We start from the raw sequence: 17,038 nt of genomic DNA, 5'->3' as shown, positions 1-17,038 counted from the left end.
CGTGTCTTGCATTGACAGATTTTCCATCGATTAAACTTCGAAATTAAAACCTACACTATGATGAAATAATTACTAAAAACATTTTTCTTTATTTCTCAAAACGTTTAATTTTATTTTCATCAAACAAAACAAGAAATACATAAAAATAATCAATTAAAAACATGACAAAAGGCAAGACAGGGATTAGTGACTGGCAGAGAACATCCTGAACAGCTCACAACATTCATTTCACGCTGCACAGAGGACATGCGTGTGTTTTCCCTAAGTGTCAACACACAGAGGTGTTCATCCATGAACAATGACAACAATACTTTTGAGTGGGACCCTGATGCCTGACAACAAACATCTAAACAGAGACAGGTGTTGAACCTTGTGATTTCATAGAACCAGGATCGCACTGTCAACCCATGCATTTCCTGTTTTGGGATGTATTGTGAGTGTGTGTGTGTGTGTGTGTGTGTGTGTGTGTGTGTGTGTGTGTGTATGTATGTGTGTATGTATGTGTGTAGTGTGTCCATCCTATTTTTTGTAATTCCGCTTGCTTAAGAAAAAGCCGATGAGCAGCAGGACCACAAAGATGGCCAGGAAGATGCCCAGTGCCACACAAGAGGGCAGAGGGTGGGGAGGGAACGCCCCAATCACATACACACTGAACGTAGTGGTCAGCATGCAGTAGCTGCAGAAACACAGAGACAGTCAATATCATCAGAAATATTACAAGGTCAATGACAATCCAGTTTGAATGTGTACTATAGAATATGTATGGCATACAAATAGTTTCCTGGCTATGTATTATGGGTCTTTTCCAAAATTATATGAAAAGTATTCAACTACCGTGTTCAACCTTCAGTTGATGTGATATACAGCCTGGTAACTAAATGCCCTCCTAAAACAGGTTGTTTACTCTCCTAGTCCACACTGACCTGTAGCTAGGATCCACCACTATGACTCTGAACACGTACATCCCGTTGTAGTTGGGAAACAAGACTCGGTTTCTTGTGCCCATGTTGAGGACCTGATACTGGGCTTCTGGGTCAGTGAGGGGCGGACCATCAGAATCCTTGCAGCTCTTATAATTCTTAAATAAACCCCAGTGAGAAATGATGCTCGGTAGCCAGGCACAAAGCAAGCAGAGGGATGAATGTATGCAATCTTAATGAGGACAAGGATATTGTATCGACATTTGATAAGTTTATGAATATGTTGGATGAATATTCAATTACATTGTGGTAAATAGAGCTAGATAAGTTCCTCCCTCAGGATACAGGCTACATGATTATGGTTACAGTGCAAGGAGCCTCTAGTCTACAGTGCTGTGTGAACAAATTCCTATCAACCATTATTAACTGGTGATAAAGTATGAATTCAATTGAATTGTTCTAGAATGTGTACATACATTCCTGGTCCAGGCGGTGTTTGGGTTAGGTTCATATTGCTGCTGGCTCAGCAGAGATGTCCAGTTCTGGGGCTGGGAGACGCACTTGGCATCCTCGACCGACTGGAGGTACTGGTAGTTATACATGCCGTTCACTTCGAACATCACAAAGTCAGCGCTCACCTGCTCCACAAACTCATTACCGTTCCAGCTGCAAAGGGTCAGGGCGAGTTTGGAGGTACTGGTAGTTATGCATGCCATGTTCACCTGCTCTAGAAAAGGCTGTGTGGTGGGTTGGCACTGGCATTGTTGCTCTGTGATGGAGTGCCATGATGTTCTATGGTCTTTGTGTGTGTGTCATGTAGTTATATCAAGGGTCTGTCTGAATTCCACTTCACAGAGACGACAGATTTCTTACACTGAACGTTCTACAGTAACAGCTGTTAAGGGGTTGCCCGTGTGTGTATTTTGGGGGGTTTGTGGGTCACTCACAGCTCCAGAGAGGGTATCCAGGGGGTGTCGTGATAGACCAGTAAGGGGCAGAAGTAGTCTGTGATGCTGTAGGAGATGTGCAGGTCACTGGAGGCAGAGCCAGGCCGGAACAGGTGCTGAGGGTCATACACAGCTCTAAGAGAAGGAGATGAAGGAGGAAGAGGATAATGAGAGGAATACTAGTCTCTTTAACTGACATGACACAAATATATATAATAATATCCTTCTTACAACTCTGTGATACCTTACTTGGGGCAAGACTTAAAGATAGACTCAGCGATATGACGTAGGTGCACAAAGTTAACAGCATAGGGGTCAATTTCCGAAACAACTAAGAGCGTTGAAGCGCAATGCTAAACTCCCCCACTGTTTTGGTCCCATACCTCAAACACTCTAACAGCGTGACGCGAAAGCATGCACATGCGCAGATACTGTGTGTGAACGTGTGGGAGCAAAGTCTTGCATCTTGCTCATCGCAATATCTGCGCTGCTGCTCGTGGCAACGCTATTTAGCTGAATCTACCTTTTATGTTCCACTAATGATAAAGTCCAATACTCTACTTTGGCATTACAAGCATCTTTTTATAGAACAGATCATATGTTGATTAAACATTTCTATAAACCATGATAGTCTAGAATCTAGATCCATCAATGCTCTGTGTGTCACAGCCCAGTCCGCAGAACCTACTTGGGGATGACGTAAGAGAAGTTGTCCTGAAGCTGCTCTTGAGTAAACGTGCCTTTAGTGCAAGTGGTTATGTCCCTGTGGCAAAAACAATAATGACAGAAAGAACCAATGAGTTTGGACACTCAGATCTTACAGTAGAATAGTTCAGAAATGTTTTGAAAATAGGGAATACGGCATGAGGATTTATCCCTCACTTAAGAACTCGGGTATGCTTTCCAGGAGGGCATCCAATGAGAATGTGAGCTTTCTAAAACGGGAAAAAGAACAACAAACAATGTTAATATAATAGTATAGCCTTTTCTGTACACCGTGAGGACAAACTAACATGTCCCTTTGATGTTAACTCATACACATTGTTGTGACTGTTAGAGGGCTGTGTATCTGACCAGCGGGTTGACGTCTTTGCAGGACACGTTTCTTCCCATCAGGTCTACTGCCAATGTTGAGAGGCTGCCTTTACGTAGACTGGAACTGTCCCAGAGAAAACACTACACATCAGCAACAGGAACAAACAGCACCCTCTGCTGGAGAGACCACTGTCCTCACCAGCTAAAACTCTTAATCCCAATTTGCCATCTACTGAACATTCGGGAATGCATTCTTACCTCGGCTTGAGGGTTCCGTCTGCTGCCTCCATAAAGAACAACTGCTTCAGTTCAATGTCCTGTCATTCAAAATACAGTATGTTAGAAACCCGAAACACTCCCCCCCACCACCCCTGCCACATTTTATACTTTAACTGACTGTGTCCAGCAACGAAATGAAAGCTAGACAGTCAGGGAGCATAGGAAATTCCCAAAATGATGGATAGAGGACTATTTTTTGGCAAATTTTGATAGCGAGGAAATATAACACATTTTCAGTACGGCCCTCCGGACCTCTTTGAAGACAGAATGTGGCCCCCAGGGCAAAATTAGTGTGACACCCCTGGTCTAGTGATTCAGTTGTACCAGGCGGTATTTCTTGGAGCCCTCTGTAGTAATGCCGTCCTCTACCCACTTCACATCTAAGGACAGAAGCTTAGACTCTGTAACTGTCACCTGGTCACACACAAGAGGAGAACAAGGACACAGTTCAGATTCATTCATTGTATTTGCATGACAACAGTAGCACAGATCTGGGACCAGGCTACTGGGAAGGCCACGGTGAAGTTATTATGATTATTATTTTTTAAATTGAATATCCAAAACATACAATATACTTGCAGTGAAGCCGCTCAACAACTACATCATACCAGTCATCCAACAGACTCCCATTCAGATCGACACACAGAAGCATCCAGGGTCAATGCCCTGCTCAAGGGCACCTTGACAGAACTCCCACCAGGCCAAAAAACGTGAACACGAACCCTCCAAGATCCCCCCCACAGTTCCCCAATAGCTGTCCCTCACCCATTCAAGACCCCTCCCACAGCCCCCCAAGAAGAGAAAATGTAATAAAAAATCCCGCCAGGCCAAAAAAACTATGAATTCCATTCCCCACCCCAAGAACCCCCCAATGCACCAACAACCAAGAGAATGAACTAAAGAGAAAAAATAAAAAGACAAAGGAAAACAGCAAACAACAATACAAAATTAAAAAAAAAAAAATAATAAATACAGTTAAAACAAAGGACATCAAGGACAACTAAAATCATAACAGCAATGCCAACTGTATATGTTTGTGTGCATGTCTGCCACTATTACATGTACAGTGGGGCAAAAAAGTATTTAGTCAGCCACCAATTGTGCGAGTTCTCCCACTTAAAAAGATGAGAGAGGCCTGTAATTTTCATCATAGGTACACTTCAACTATGACAGACAAAATGAGAAAAAACAATCCAGAAAATCACATTGTAGGATTTTTTTATGAATTTATTTGCAAATTATGGTGGAAAATAAGTATTATTATTATTATTGATGAATATTGAATTGAATGACCTATGAAGGTACATTTAAAGGTATCCCAAACAATAAGGAGATTTGCTGAACCTACATTATAATGGAAAAATACAGTTATAAATGATTTGGTCTTAGTTAAAAATAAGTTGTCCTCCAGTAAACTTTGATTAAATTTCTAATATCCCCGTCCACGTGAATAATCTATAAGAGTCTATGTGAATGCCAATTAGATGATGATCTGATCGCATTCTGTCTCCTATTAAAACTTTTTTAACCTTTGATGCAAGAGAGAAAGAGACAAGAAAGTAGGCAAGATGACTAGCTTGACTAAGTCTCCTCCATGTACAGTGGGGAGAACAAGTATTTGATACACTGCCGATTTTGCAGGTTTTCCTACTTACAAAGCATGTAGAGGTCTGTAATTTGTTATCATAGGTACACTTCAACTGTGAGACGGAATCTAAAAGAAAAATCCAGAAAATCACATTGTATGATTTTTAAGTAATTAATTTGCATTTTATTGCATGAAAAATAATCTGCTAAACCGTTACAATTATAACTGGCTATACTTATTTCCCCCCTTACCATAACTAGATACTATTCTCAGTCTAAATTGACCATAATTAGTGCTTGTAAAGTTACTGCCATCAGAGGTATTATGACGGTAAAAACTAGACCTTTCAAATGTCTGATATTTAAAATTCAAGAAATAGGTTCTAGCAATATTTGTTTTATTCCCTTGCCTGTTTGCCTGTGAGCCAATGCCACAGATGTTAGACAATTGAGATATTATGTGTGTAGTAAATCTGAGTAGGTTGATGTGTATGATATTGCATGTGATTTAGTGAGTGTGTACAATGTCTGTATACCAAATGCATGCTTTTCAACCGTTCGCTGCCTGCACCGAACCTGCACCTGCACCGGTTCCGACCTAGAATATGTGGACATCTATAAGTACCTAGGTGTCTGGCTAGACAGCAAACTCTCCTTCCAGACTCATATCAAACATCTCCAATCCAAAATCAAATCTAGAGTCGGCTTTCTATTTCGCAACAAAGCCTCCTTCACTCACGCCGCCAAACTTACCCTTGTAAAACTGACTATCCTACCGATCCTCGACTTCGGCGATGTCATCTACAAAATAGCTTCCAATACTCTACTCAGCAAACTGGATGCAGTTTATCACAGTGCCATCCGTTTTGTTACTAAAGCACCTTATACGACCCACCACTGCGACCTGTATGCCCTAGTCGGCTGACCCTCGCTACATGTTCGTCGTCAGACCCACTGGCTCCAGGTCATCTATAGGGCTATGCTTGGTAAAGTGCCGCCTTATCTCAGTTCACTGGTCACGATGGCTACACCCACCCGTAGCACGCGCTTCAGCAGGTGTATGTCACTGATCATCCCTAAAGCCAAAACCTCATTTGGCCGCCTTTCCTTCCAGTTCTCTGCTGCCTGCGACTGGAACGAATTGCAAAAATCTCTGAAGTTGGAGACTTATCTCCCTCAACAACTTTAAACATCTGCTATCTGAGCAGCTAACCGATCGCTGCAGCTGTACATAGTCCATCGGTATATAGCCCACCCAATTTACCTACCTCAAACCCATACTGTTTTTATTTATTTACTTTTTTGCTCTTTTGCACACCAGTATCTCTTCATGCACATGATCATCTGATGATTTATCACTCCAGTGTTAATCTGCTAAATTGTAATTATTCGATTTATTGCCTACCTCCTCATGCCTTTTGCACACATTGTATAGATTCTCTTTTTTTCTACCATGTTATTGACTTGTTTATTGTTTACTCCATGTGTAACTCTGTGTTCTTGTCTGTTCACACTGCTATGCTTTATCTTGGCCAGGTCGCAGTTGAAAATGAGAACTTGTTCTCAACTAGCCTACCTGGTTAAATAAAGGTGAAAAAAAAATAAAAAAAATAAGAGGAAGACTATAATATGTGATGTCCAAATAAATAATAACTCCGCCAATTCGCATGGTTGAGTGTCTATGTGTGTAACATGTAGTGCGTATAGCCTTAATATTCATGATGATAATTGTAATCCATATCGTATCACTGTCATAGTTGCGGCATAATTACCTTTAACATCATTGAAAGACACATCCCAGCATTTCCATAGCAATTGACGTTTCACATGATCATGAAAGAGACCTTGCATTACTCTAGAGACGGCTTCACTACAGTATAAATGTATTCGTACAATTTGTTATTATTCCCCAATGCACCTATTCTGATATCTTCCCCTTGCTTGTTGTAAACTTATATAAACTTGTAGACAAATACATAAAAAAACATAGACAAACAAAAACACATTAAATTAGAAAACAGTTCTTGACAATAGAGAGGGAGAGAAGAGAAATAGAGAGTGAGAAGAGAGCGAGATCAGGTGTGTGTGTATGTATAAGTCTGTATGTGTAAGCGAGTATGTAAATGAGTATGTGTGTGTTCATATCCACTTCATAATGTTCAGATATTTTTTTCAGTTCCCATACTTTCTTTTTTTCGTAACCTGAAGTCCCTGTAGAATTTAGTACAGCCTGGTGCTATGGAGCTGTCTCGGAAGTTTATGAACCTCTTACCAGGGGGATGAATTTGCAAAGAGGTGATGGGATGTAGACAGCAGACAGGTGGACAGTGCTGCCCATGTCGATGTAGAAGAGCTCCCCTGCAAACGTGCTGTGGAACTGCTCCACCTGGAGTGAGAAGAGAATCATGCCTACGTCTCAGATGACACATTATTCTCTATGTACTCATGTTTTATTCTGGATAAAAAGGGGTTTAGGTGGTGGGCGTGGCTATGGGTGCGGTCGGCCCATCAATTTCCTGCAATTCTACACGTTTATCCATGGAGCTGAGAGAAATTGTTTCAGTTTTAAAGCATATTTTTTGCATTTCTACACATTTTGCCATGGAGCTGGGAGAAATGTTGAAGTAAAAAATAAATAAATTTGGTACCCCTTTTTTCGTGATATCCAATTGGTAGTTACAGTCTTGTCCCATTGCTGCAACTCCCGTACGGACTCGGGAGAGGCAAAGATCGAGAGCCACGCGTCCTCAGAAACACGACCCTTAATATTCACTGCTTCCTGTCACACTGCTTGCTTGACCCGGAAACCAGCCGCACCAATGTGTCAGAGGAAACACTGTACAGCTGGCGACCGAAGTCAGCGTGCATGCACCAGGCCACCATAACGAGTCGCTAGAGCACAATGGGGCAAGGACATCCCAGCCAGCCAAACCCTCCTCTAACCCGGACGACGCTGGGCCAATTGTGTGCAGCCTCATGGGTCTCCTGGTTGCGACACAGCCCGGGATCGAACCCGGATCTATAGTAACACCTTGCAGTTTTAAAACTAATTTCCTATGATGCTACATACTATGCCATGGAGCTGAGCGAAATATATATATTTTTAACCTAATTTCCTGTAATTCTATGCACTTTGCTATGGCTAAGGCTATCATAATTATTATTATTCTTTTTATCTCAAACATCCTTTCTTAATTGAAAAGTAATCTATGAAGTAATCTAGTTTTTCTAAAGTATCTATAACTTCTAAAGTAGTTTATAACAATTTTAGCTTTTCTCCATAAATCAGAGATTTAATTTTTTTTATTAAAAAATCGTTTTTAAAGTTAATTTCCTGCAATTGTACACATTTTGCCATGGAGCCAAGACAACATTTTGCAGTTTTAAAGCTAATTTCCACGGATTCTATTTTGACATGGCTAATGCTGTGTTCTGTTGCTCAAACTTAATAACAAAATCTTTACTGTTAAATTAATTGTTTTTGGAATTCTCAATTCCCCTGACTGTTTAGCTTTTATCTTGGTGATTAATAAAAAATATATAGGTCCATTATCTTTTCTACATACTTTATATTTGGTTTTAGTCGTTTAGGTTTACACTGAAGGTGTTCTCCATCCCACAAATGTATTTCAAATCATTTTTTCTTTTTTTACAGGACTCCCGAAAAAAAAAAGGCTTAGGCAGCCCGCCCAGGGGTTTCTACGGCAGAAAGATCTCTGGTACTGTATGTTGGGGAATAGGGTGTAATTTGCAGATTTTACATTTGTTTTTGTCTCTCTACATAGAGAATGTGATGCGTCATTTGTCATGTAGTTTATCTTCACTCACTGGGCAGGACTGAACGGGTGGTGTGGTACGTGTTAGCTCCTGCTGGACAATGATAACCTTACGGTCAAAGTCCACCCCTCTGAGCAGCAGGTCCTCACGGGCTTGGATCATCATCAGGTTCCCATAGTCACTGAACAGCATCAGGTTGTCCTTGGACAGGTCAATGACAGACGCAAACTGAAACAGGCAGGCAGACACAGGATAGTACAATACATTATAATACAGGACAGCTCTCTGTTACTGACAGTGGACTTATCTATCCAGTCAGGACCATAGATATCATTTGGTACAATAATACATAAGGAGTCTGCCCACTCTGCCCAGTGTGGGTGAAAACGCACTTTGGTCATGAAATGGTCATGGTGCAGCAGGGTAGCCTAGTGGTTAGAGCGTTGGACTAGTAACCGAAAGGTTACAAGTTCAAATCCCTGAGCTGACACGGTACATATCTGTCGTTCTGCCCCTGAACAGGCAGTTAACCCACTGTTCCTAGGCCGTCGTTGAAAATAAGAATTTGTTCTTAACTGACTTGCCTAGTTAAATAAAGGTAATAAAAAAAAGTAACTTCCGTATGTTATAAAATCAATTTTTACTAAGACAAATATGATTCTTCATGTTCTGACTCGTTAAGTGGGGTCTTTCTCTAACATATCATTAACATTATATCCAAAAAGTCAGATTTCGTAACCTAACACACGTCTGCAGTTATTTCCGTGGGTCCCAAAAAGCTAAATTAGCATAACACAAGCTGAATTAAATGTAAAAGGCTTTCAAAATAAAATTATTGCGGTACACTCAGTGCTCCGTTGACATTTCACAAAGATATGCTTGTTTTTTTTTTAGAGATTTATTCAAATAAATAACAGACATTTCGCATTAATATGAAAAGCGTGTATTAAAATATGACAATACTACACTTCATGTCTCAAAATCTATATCCATCTTACCTCTATATTGTTTTATGTCCTCCGGATTCGAGAAGAAAGACGATGAGTTCAACTGTGAGCCTGTCAGTTAGCTGTAATTCTAGCACAGCATCCAGTCTAGCTTACGCAATGGTATTTCCCTGATTTTTAGCCACTTTTTTTCTCTGGCCTCCATTGATTTAATCACTATACTTCTGGCCATCCTACAAGACTAAAAACTCCAATAACTTTTCAACTTATGATAGAGATATAGGTTTGGAGCATTGGTTTTCTTAGAGGAGTATCTACACAATTAGCATATTTGGCATTATTTTACCCATTGATCAAAAGATGCGTTTTGGATTGGACATATTACATGTGTAATATACAGGCCTACAGTGTATACAGTATCTATAACAACACTGGTCAGGACTCAGAAGATCTCACTACCACTAAAGGGATTTCAGAAATTGAAGTTGAAGCAGTTGCAATTGAGTTGCACTAAATGAAAGCTGTTGCACAACATTGTGAGGGTGGCAGGTAGCCTGTGGGGGTGGTAGGTAGCCAAGCGGCCCTGCAACCGGAGAAATGCCAGTTTGAATCCCAGCTCTGTAAAATCCGGTGCGCAGTGAGCAAGCAACCAGAGGGTTGCTGGGATCACCTAGATACCATCGGCTGCTGTTGTGCCCTTGAGCAAGGCACTTAACCTGCTATTATTGCTCCAGGGGGGCTGCACTGCGGCTGACCCATTGTGTCTTGGGTGTAACGGTTGTCCTCCTCCTCTTCGTCCGAAGAGTATGGATTGGACCAAAGCGCAGCGTGGAATGTGGACATAATGAAGTTTATTAAAGTAAAGACGAAAACACTTAAACAAACTACAAAATAACAAACGACGTAGACTGACCTGAACAAGAACTTACATAAACACGAAGAACGCATGAAACAGGAACAGACTACCTAAAACGAACAAACAAACCGAAACAGTCCCGTGTGGTGCACAGACACAAACACGGAAGACAACCACCCACAAACAAACAGTGTGAACAGCCTACCTTTATATGGTTCTCAATCAGAGGAAACGTCAAACACCTGTCCCTGATTGAGAACCATATAAGGCTAATTACCACTGACCTAAACATAGAAACACAAAACATAGAATGCCCACCCCAACTCACGCCCTGACCAACTAAACACATACAAAACAAGAGAAAACAGGTCAGGAACGTGACATTGGGGGGTTGGGTTGTGAGCATAAAGACACATTTCCATTCTCTACTAATCTTAAAAAAGCTACATGTAGAATTTTAGAATTGTAATAGATATATTTTTACCCAGTTTTCTCCCCAATTGGTAATTACAGTCTTGTCTCATCGCTGCAACTCCCGTCCTCGGGAGAGGCGAAAGTCGAGAGCCGTGCGTCCTCCGAAACACAACCCGACCATGCTGCACTGCTTCTTGACACAATGCCCACTTAACCCGGAAACCAGCCGCACCAATGTGTTGGAGGAAACACCATGCACCTGGCGATTGTGTCAGCGTGCACTGCGCCCGGCCCACCACAGGAGTCACTAGTGCGCAATGGGACAAGGACATCCCTGCCGGGCCAAACCCTCCCCTAACCTGGACAACGCTGGGCCAATTGTGCACCGCCCCATGGGTCTCCCGGTCGCGGCCGGCTGCAACAGAGCCTGGACTCGAACCCAGAATCTCTAGTGGCACAGCTAGCACTGCGATACAGTGCCTTAGCTAACACTGCGGTACTGCGCCACTCGGGAAGAGTCAAAAACATATCTGCAGTAATAGTGGAATTATAGTGTTTCTATAGTGTTTCACTATTTTTTCCACACAATAAATTTGTTTTGGGCCAATACAAAATCGCATTCTAAAATGCAAACTTTCTATTTGACAACCAAATAGGGTAAGGAAACATTGTGCCATCAAAATTGCTGTGAAATATATTTTCAATGTGGATGAAAATGAAAGTAAAATAGCCATGTTACAGGGAAATGGGATGCAAGGGAAGGGGGAGTTGTTTGGAATGCAGTCTAGTTGTTGCAATTCATCTAGCTGCCACATGGGTGAGACATTCTATATGTAGCACCTTTAATATGAACAGTACATGTTAATCACATACTGTATGTATGGTATACAGTGATCCCTCGCCACTTCGCGGTTCACTTATCGCGGATTCGCTATTTCGCGGATTTTCATAATGCATTTTTTTTTTTTTTTTGGTGCATTGTGCTCTGCATTCTGATTCGCTAAAAACTCAAAAAACATGGTGGCATGTCGGTGTACAAGGATCTTTTTGCAAAGAAGAAAAAAGAGCGACAACAGCTGCCTATCACTATGTTCTTCTCCCGAACAAACACACCTGCACCGCGGGCTTCAGAAGAAGAGAACACTGCAGAGCGCAGTCAGGATGCAGCGGCCCAGTCTGAAGAGCAGTGAAACGGCCTACACGTGAGTCACTGTATTTGTATACATGTAATAGTTGCTAATTGTAAAAAAAATAAAAGTTTTCTATTTCGCGGATTTCACTTATCGCGGGTCATTTTCGGAACGTAACCCCCGCGATAAACGAGGGATTACTGTATACATCCTGAATACTTACCCTTACTGTAGTTGCCTCCAGTAAAGCCCTGCCATAATACAGTACCCCGTCACTGGTGAGAACAGTCATCGCACCGTTGTCGTCTAACCATACACAAGAGGAGGTTTCTGTCATACCATATTGGTTTAGTATCATTTACAACACACATCTGAGTGATTTAGTTGTTTTAGTCTAATTTATGACACATGAAGAAGTGAGCACACACACGCACACACATAGATGTCATTTAGATATTACCTGTTGCCACCTGTAAAATGGTGACTTTAGGAGGCGGGAGGGTGGCATTCTCTTCTCCCATAATGTACACTGGCACAATCACAACGCCTGAAAACCAAAATAGGCATTAAGACATGTCAGAACAGTGAGACAAAATAATATTCTTTGGTCACCCACTGGTATTCTTTCAATGGACTAATATCTCAAGAAGAATCCAGCATCATGCAAGGGGACCCTTAGATGGTGATTTTGTAGTACCATGGTTGGGTGAGTAGAGCAGCATGTGTGGAGACCAGATGATGAGGTGGCCTCTCATGCCTGCTGGCTGGATCACATGGATGCTGGACAGCGGGTCTCGCATGGGGTGATTGTCTGTCTGTACCGAACGATTTTCGGAAATGTGCCGGGAAAAAAACTACCACACATTTTACAGCTGGTACACTGAACATGTCTGTGATTATTTGGTAAATTCAGAAAGGGCTGTGGTCAATCTCTCACCTTTCTTTGGTTGTCTGCTAACATAGCCACGATGCTTGACACAGTGGGCATGTTGAATACCCCTATGATAAATTCCTGTGAAATGAGAGTGATGAGAGTTGGCTTTTGGGGTGCTGCTGACTTTTTATGCTTAGACCTGAGGACTATGAACCTCAATGATTTTGCATAAGTTTGATTTCTACAGTTAACTTCAAATAAATGTAAAATAACTTTGAGATGACACTGACTGACAGAGTATCCAAGCTCACCGTTGCCTTGGGGGCCATAGGGAAGTTAAAAAAGGAATTGCCTCCATTCGAGGACATGTAGACCTGTTGGTCCTCAAGAGCACTGCCCAGATTGTACAGCAGAACACAAGAGCTCACATCCTGTTGACAAAAAAAAAACAAGACACAACACATCACATCACACAGCAGTCTAAAACAACTATTGAACATACTACAGTGACACACATGTTTGATGAGAGAAAATATTTTCCTGTGGAGTTTACCATGCAGGCCTTGTCTTTGCTGAAGCAGCACTGTAGCGCAGATACAGTAGACACCATGGATTTCACTCCTGAAACAAGAGATCTATGATGATCACTGCAGGACAATGGTTTTAATAAGCAAAGTAAATGATAAGATGACATTAGGAAACCATTGCACATTATTTTCCATTAAAACTTGATATTTGAGGTGCATGGACATGGTTATATGCTCCAAACCTTGAGCAGGAGTCCATGTCCCTTTAGTTAGAGAGTATAAGTACAACGTTCCGTCGATCACAATTGCAAGGTTGTCCAACACAAAAGCTGCAGAACTCACCGACCCCTGAAGCTTCTACAAATATGAGAAATGGTTATGAATTTCAATAAACATTAATAAGGCATGACATCGGTAATAGGCATCTGGAGTAAATTTACAAGTTATCAATGTCATATCAATCCCACTTGCCGTTATTCTTCAAATCATATGGTATCTTACATTTCATTTGTTGGAGGTAGCTAAAGAGTGTATCGAAAAGTGGGTGCACAATCTTCTTATATATTCATGACTATAACAAATTATAGAGATACGTTACACATCGGTGGGTTGAGGTGGATTTGTACAGAGACTCACACCAGCCCCTTTATATTCGAGTGGAGTGGCTGATTCCTCAAATAATGTCCTGGTAATGAGGATCCACTTCCTGTTATTAGAAATGATAAATGAGGCGGGAACATTTTCAAGAATAGCACTATGCTAAATAAGGTTGGAAAAAGTTGCTAGCTAGCCTAGTAATAGCAAATTGTTTCACCCCATGTACAAGGCCAGGCGATTGTCGCAGTGACTTCGAACCAGAGCTGGTCGTTTCTTCGCAGAATATAATAATGTCTGATGAGAAACATTGAGGTGGTTAACTTTATGTTGGCTAGCTAGCTAGAGGTTAAACAATGGAAGACATTCCCTGTACATAGAAACATCAAAATTCACCGCAAATGGCGCTTGAATCGATCGATCCTGCCTTTCGACATCTTGTTTGGGTGTGGAAGACCATAGAAAACCTGGACTTTGAATTACAAAAAAATTTCATTCATTAAAATACATTTACAAAGAAACATTAGCCTAGCGACTATATGAGGCTTGAACTTGGCTGGCTAGCTAGCTAAGTTAACTGTTGGGTGGTTAACGTTACCTGGCTTCTTCATTGGTACAAAATGGCAAAAAGGACATTATTATTATTGTAAAAATGGTTTGGCCATGCGTCCGCCACATTGTTGAATACTTGTTTTTACGTATATTATGTTGCCAAATATTGCTGTTTTGAGTGACTGAGAATGCTCTAGACTGCTCGGGTAACGATCAATCGTTAACTGCCTACTGGGAGAGATAGAGGCGATGCTGCAACCTGGTCTCAGAGCATTTCGTATTATTGTGTACGTAAACCAGATTTACCATTCTCTACATGTTCCGAATTAAAATTAGAATGATATGTTCCGAATTGCAATTAGTACAATATGTTACAAATGGCATTCATAAAAATATTTTTCAAATTTACCTAACGTATTTTATGTTACAAATTTCAATTCGTTGTAGCTAATGTTAGCTAAGCAGCTAACGTCTGGCTAAGCAGCTAACGTCTGGCTAAGCAGCTAATGTTGGCTAGGCAGCTAACGTTAGGTTAAAGTGTTATGGTTACGGTTTCACAGAAGTGTGATTGACTTGGAGTTACATTGTGTTGTTTAAGTGTTCCCTTTATTTTTTTGAGCAGTGTATATAACGCGTGTTGGGTTTTATCCGTCTGGGTACTACTACATTTGAAATAAAACTTCCCTTAAGGCCTGTAAATGTGTTTTATTTATTTTCTTCCCAGTATGAGAGGAGTTGCTGGATTTATTGAATAAACCGTTTTCCATAAAATTGCAGCGAATTAAGATGGAATCTCGACGTAATTTATAATCTCGTACAAAGCCTAAGGTATCCATCAAACTAATTATCATTGCGTGATTAATGTGATGTAATAAAGTAATTGAAATACGTTACATGAGAAAACATTATCTACTTTTATTAAAAAGCGCAAGATATGTATAGTAGTCAATCAATGTCGATTTAACTCTTTGACTGCTACTCTATTCCTTTGGCATGTGAGAATCTCGCCGGAGAAACACTTGGACCTTTAATTAAGGCTATTTTCTGGGAATTGCGTCGTTATTATATTATTATAGCTGGCCATGCCTTCCACCTGGCTACCCCGACCAGCAGCAGCAACCTTGATTCTCTGATCCACCTCTACGCAGACGACACCATTCTGTATACATCTGGCCCTTCTTTGGACACTGTGTTAAGACCTCCAAATGAGCTTCAATGCCATACAACACTCCTTCCACAGCCTCCAACTGCTCTTAAATGCTAGTAAAACTAAATGCATGCTCTTCAACCGATCGCTGCCCGCACCCGCGCGACTAGCATCACTACTCTGGACAGTTCTGATTTACATTTACATTTAAGTCATTTAGCAGACGCTCTTATCCAGAGCGACTTACAAATTGGTGCATTCACCTTATGATATACAGTGGAACAACCACTTTACAATAGTGCATCTAAATCTTTTAAGGGGGGGGGGGGGTTAGAAGGATTACTTTATCCTATCCTAGGTATTCCTTGGATAGGATAAAGTAATCCTTCTGGTGTAGACTCTTCAATGCCATACAACACTCCTTCCATAGCCTCCAACTGCTCTTAAATGCTAGTAAATGCTAGTAAAACTAAATGCTAGTAAATGCTAGTAAAACTAAATGCATGCTCTTCAACCAATCGCATGCTCTTCAACCGATCGCTGCCCGCACCCGCGCGACTAGCATCACTACTCTGGACAGTTCTGATTTAGAATATGTGGACAACTACAAATACCTAGGTGTCTGATTAGACTGTAAACTCTCCTTCCAGACTCACATTAAGCATCTCCAATCGAAAATTAAATCTAGAATCGGCCTATTTCGCAACAAAGCCTCCTTCACTCATGCTGCCAAACATACCCTCGTAAAGCTGACTATCCTACCGATCCTTGACTTCGGCATTGTCATTTACAAAATAGCCTCCAACACTCTACTCAGCAAATTGGATGTAGTCTATCACAGTGCCATCCGATTTGTCACTAAAGCCCCGTATACTACCCACCACTGCGATCTCTATGCTCTCTTTGGCTGGCCCTCACTACATATTTGTCGTCAAACCCACTGGCTCCAGGTCATATATAAGTCTTTGCTAGGTAAAGCCCCGCCTTATCTCAGCTCACTTAACACCCACCCGTAGCACGCGCTCCAGCAGGTATATTTCACTGGTCATCCCCAAAGCCAACACCTACTTTGGCCGCCTTTCCTTCCAGTTCTCTGCTGCCAATGACTAGAACGAATTGCAAAAGTCACTAAAGCTGGAGACTTATATCTCCCTCACTAACTATAAGCATCAGCTGTCTGAGCAGCTTACCGATCACTGCACCAGTGCACAGCCCATCTGTAAATAGCCCACCCATCTAACTCATCCCCATATTGTTATTTTTGTTGTTGTTGCTCTTTTCTACTTGCACATCATCATCTGCACATTTATCACTCCAGTGTTAATGCTAAATAGTAATTATTTCGCCACTATGGCCTATTTATTGCCTTACCTCCCTACTCTTCTACATTTGCACACACTGTACATAGATCTTTCTATTGCGTTATTGACTGTACGTTTGTCTATCCCATTT

At 41.3% G+C, this 17,038-nt stretch overlaps 1 protein-coding gene across 7 annotated transcripts; it reads right to left on the bottom strand.

Annotated features, from left to right (window-relative positions):
* Nucleotides 1–81: 81 nt before the first annotated feature.
* LOC129861133 (cation channel sperm-associated auxiliary subunit delta-like) lies at nt 82–14,697 on the bottom strand. 7 transcript variants are annotated; one of them, XM_055932284.1, is made up of 22 exons: nt 14,486–14,697; nt 14,284–14,359; nt 14,108–14,184; nt 13,930–13,999; nt 13,536–13,650; nt 13,320–13,387; nt 13,078–13,197; nt 12,830–12,904; nt 12,590–12,746; nt 12,353–12,439; nt 12,116–12,198; nt 8,597–8,773; nt 7,041–7,154; nt 3,506–3,595; nt 3,161–3,219; nt 2,942–3,026; nt 2,750–2,802; nt 2,556–2,630; nt 1,868–2,002; nt 1,397–1,586; nt 924–1,078; nt 82–676 (listed from the first exon to the last, which is right to left on the bottom strand). In XM_055932284.1, exons 1-22 carry the CDS (start codon nt 14,563–14,565, stop codon nt 520–522), a joined length of 2,298 nt encoding a protein of 765 aa, XP_055788259.1. In that variant the 5' UTR covers nt 14,566–14,697; the 3' UTR covers nt 82–519. The 7 variants fall into 7 exon arrangements, with proteins under 7 accessions (XP_055788259.1, XP_055788260.1, XP_055788263.1 ...); XM_055932285.1 differs by having other exon boundaries at nt 14,284–14,354; XM_055932288.1 differs by lacking the exon at nt 3,506–3,595.
* Between the last annotated feature and the right edge of the window lie 2,341 nt (nt 14,698–17,038).

Source organism: Salvelinus fontinalis, chromosome 8, assembly GCF_029448725.1.
Source record: "Salvelinus fontinalis isolate EN_2023a chromosome 8, ASM2944872v1, whole genome shotgun sequence".
In the NCBI taxonomy this organism is placed as follows: Eukaryota; Metazoa; Chordata; class Actinopteri; order Salmoniformes; family Salmonidae; genus Salvelinus; species Salvelinus fontinalis.
The sequence above is the reverse complement of the archived record's forward strand: the minus strand, read 5'-3'. Positions and strand labels throughout refer to the sequence as shown.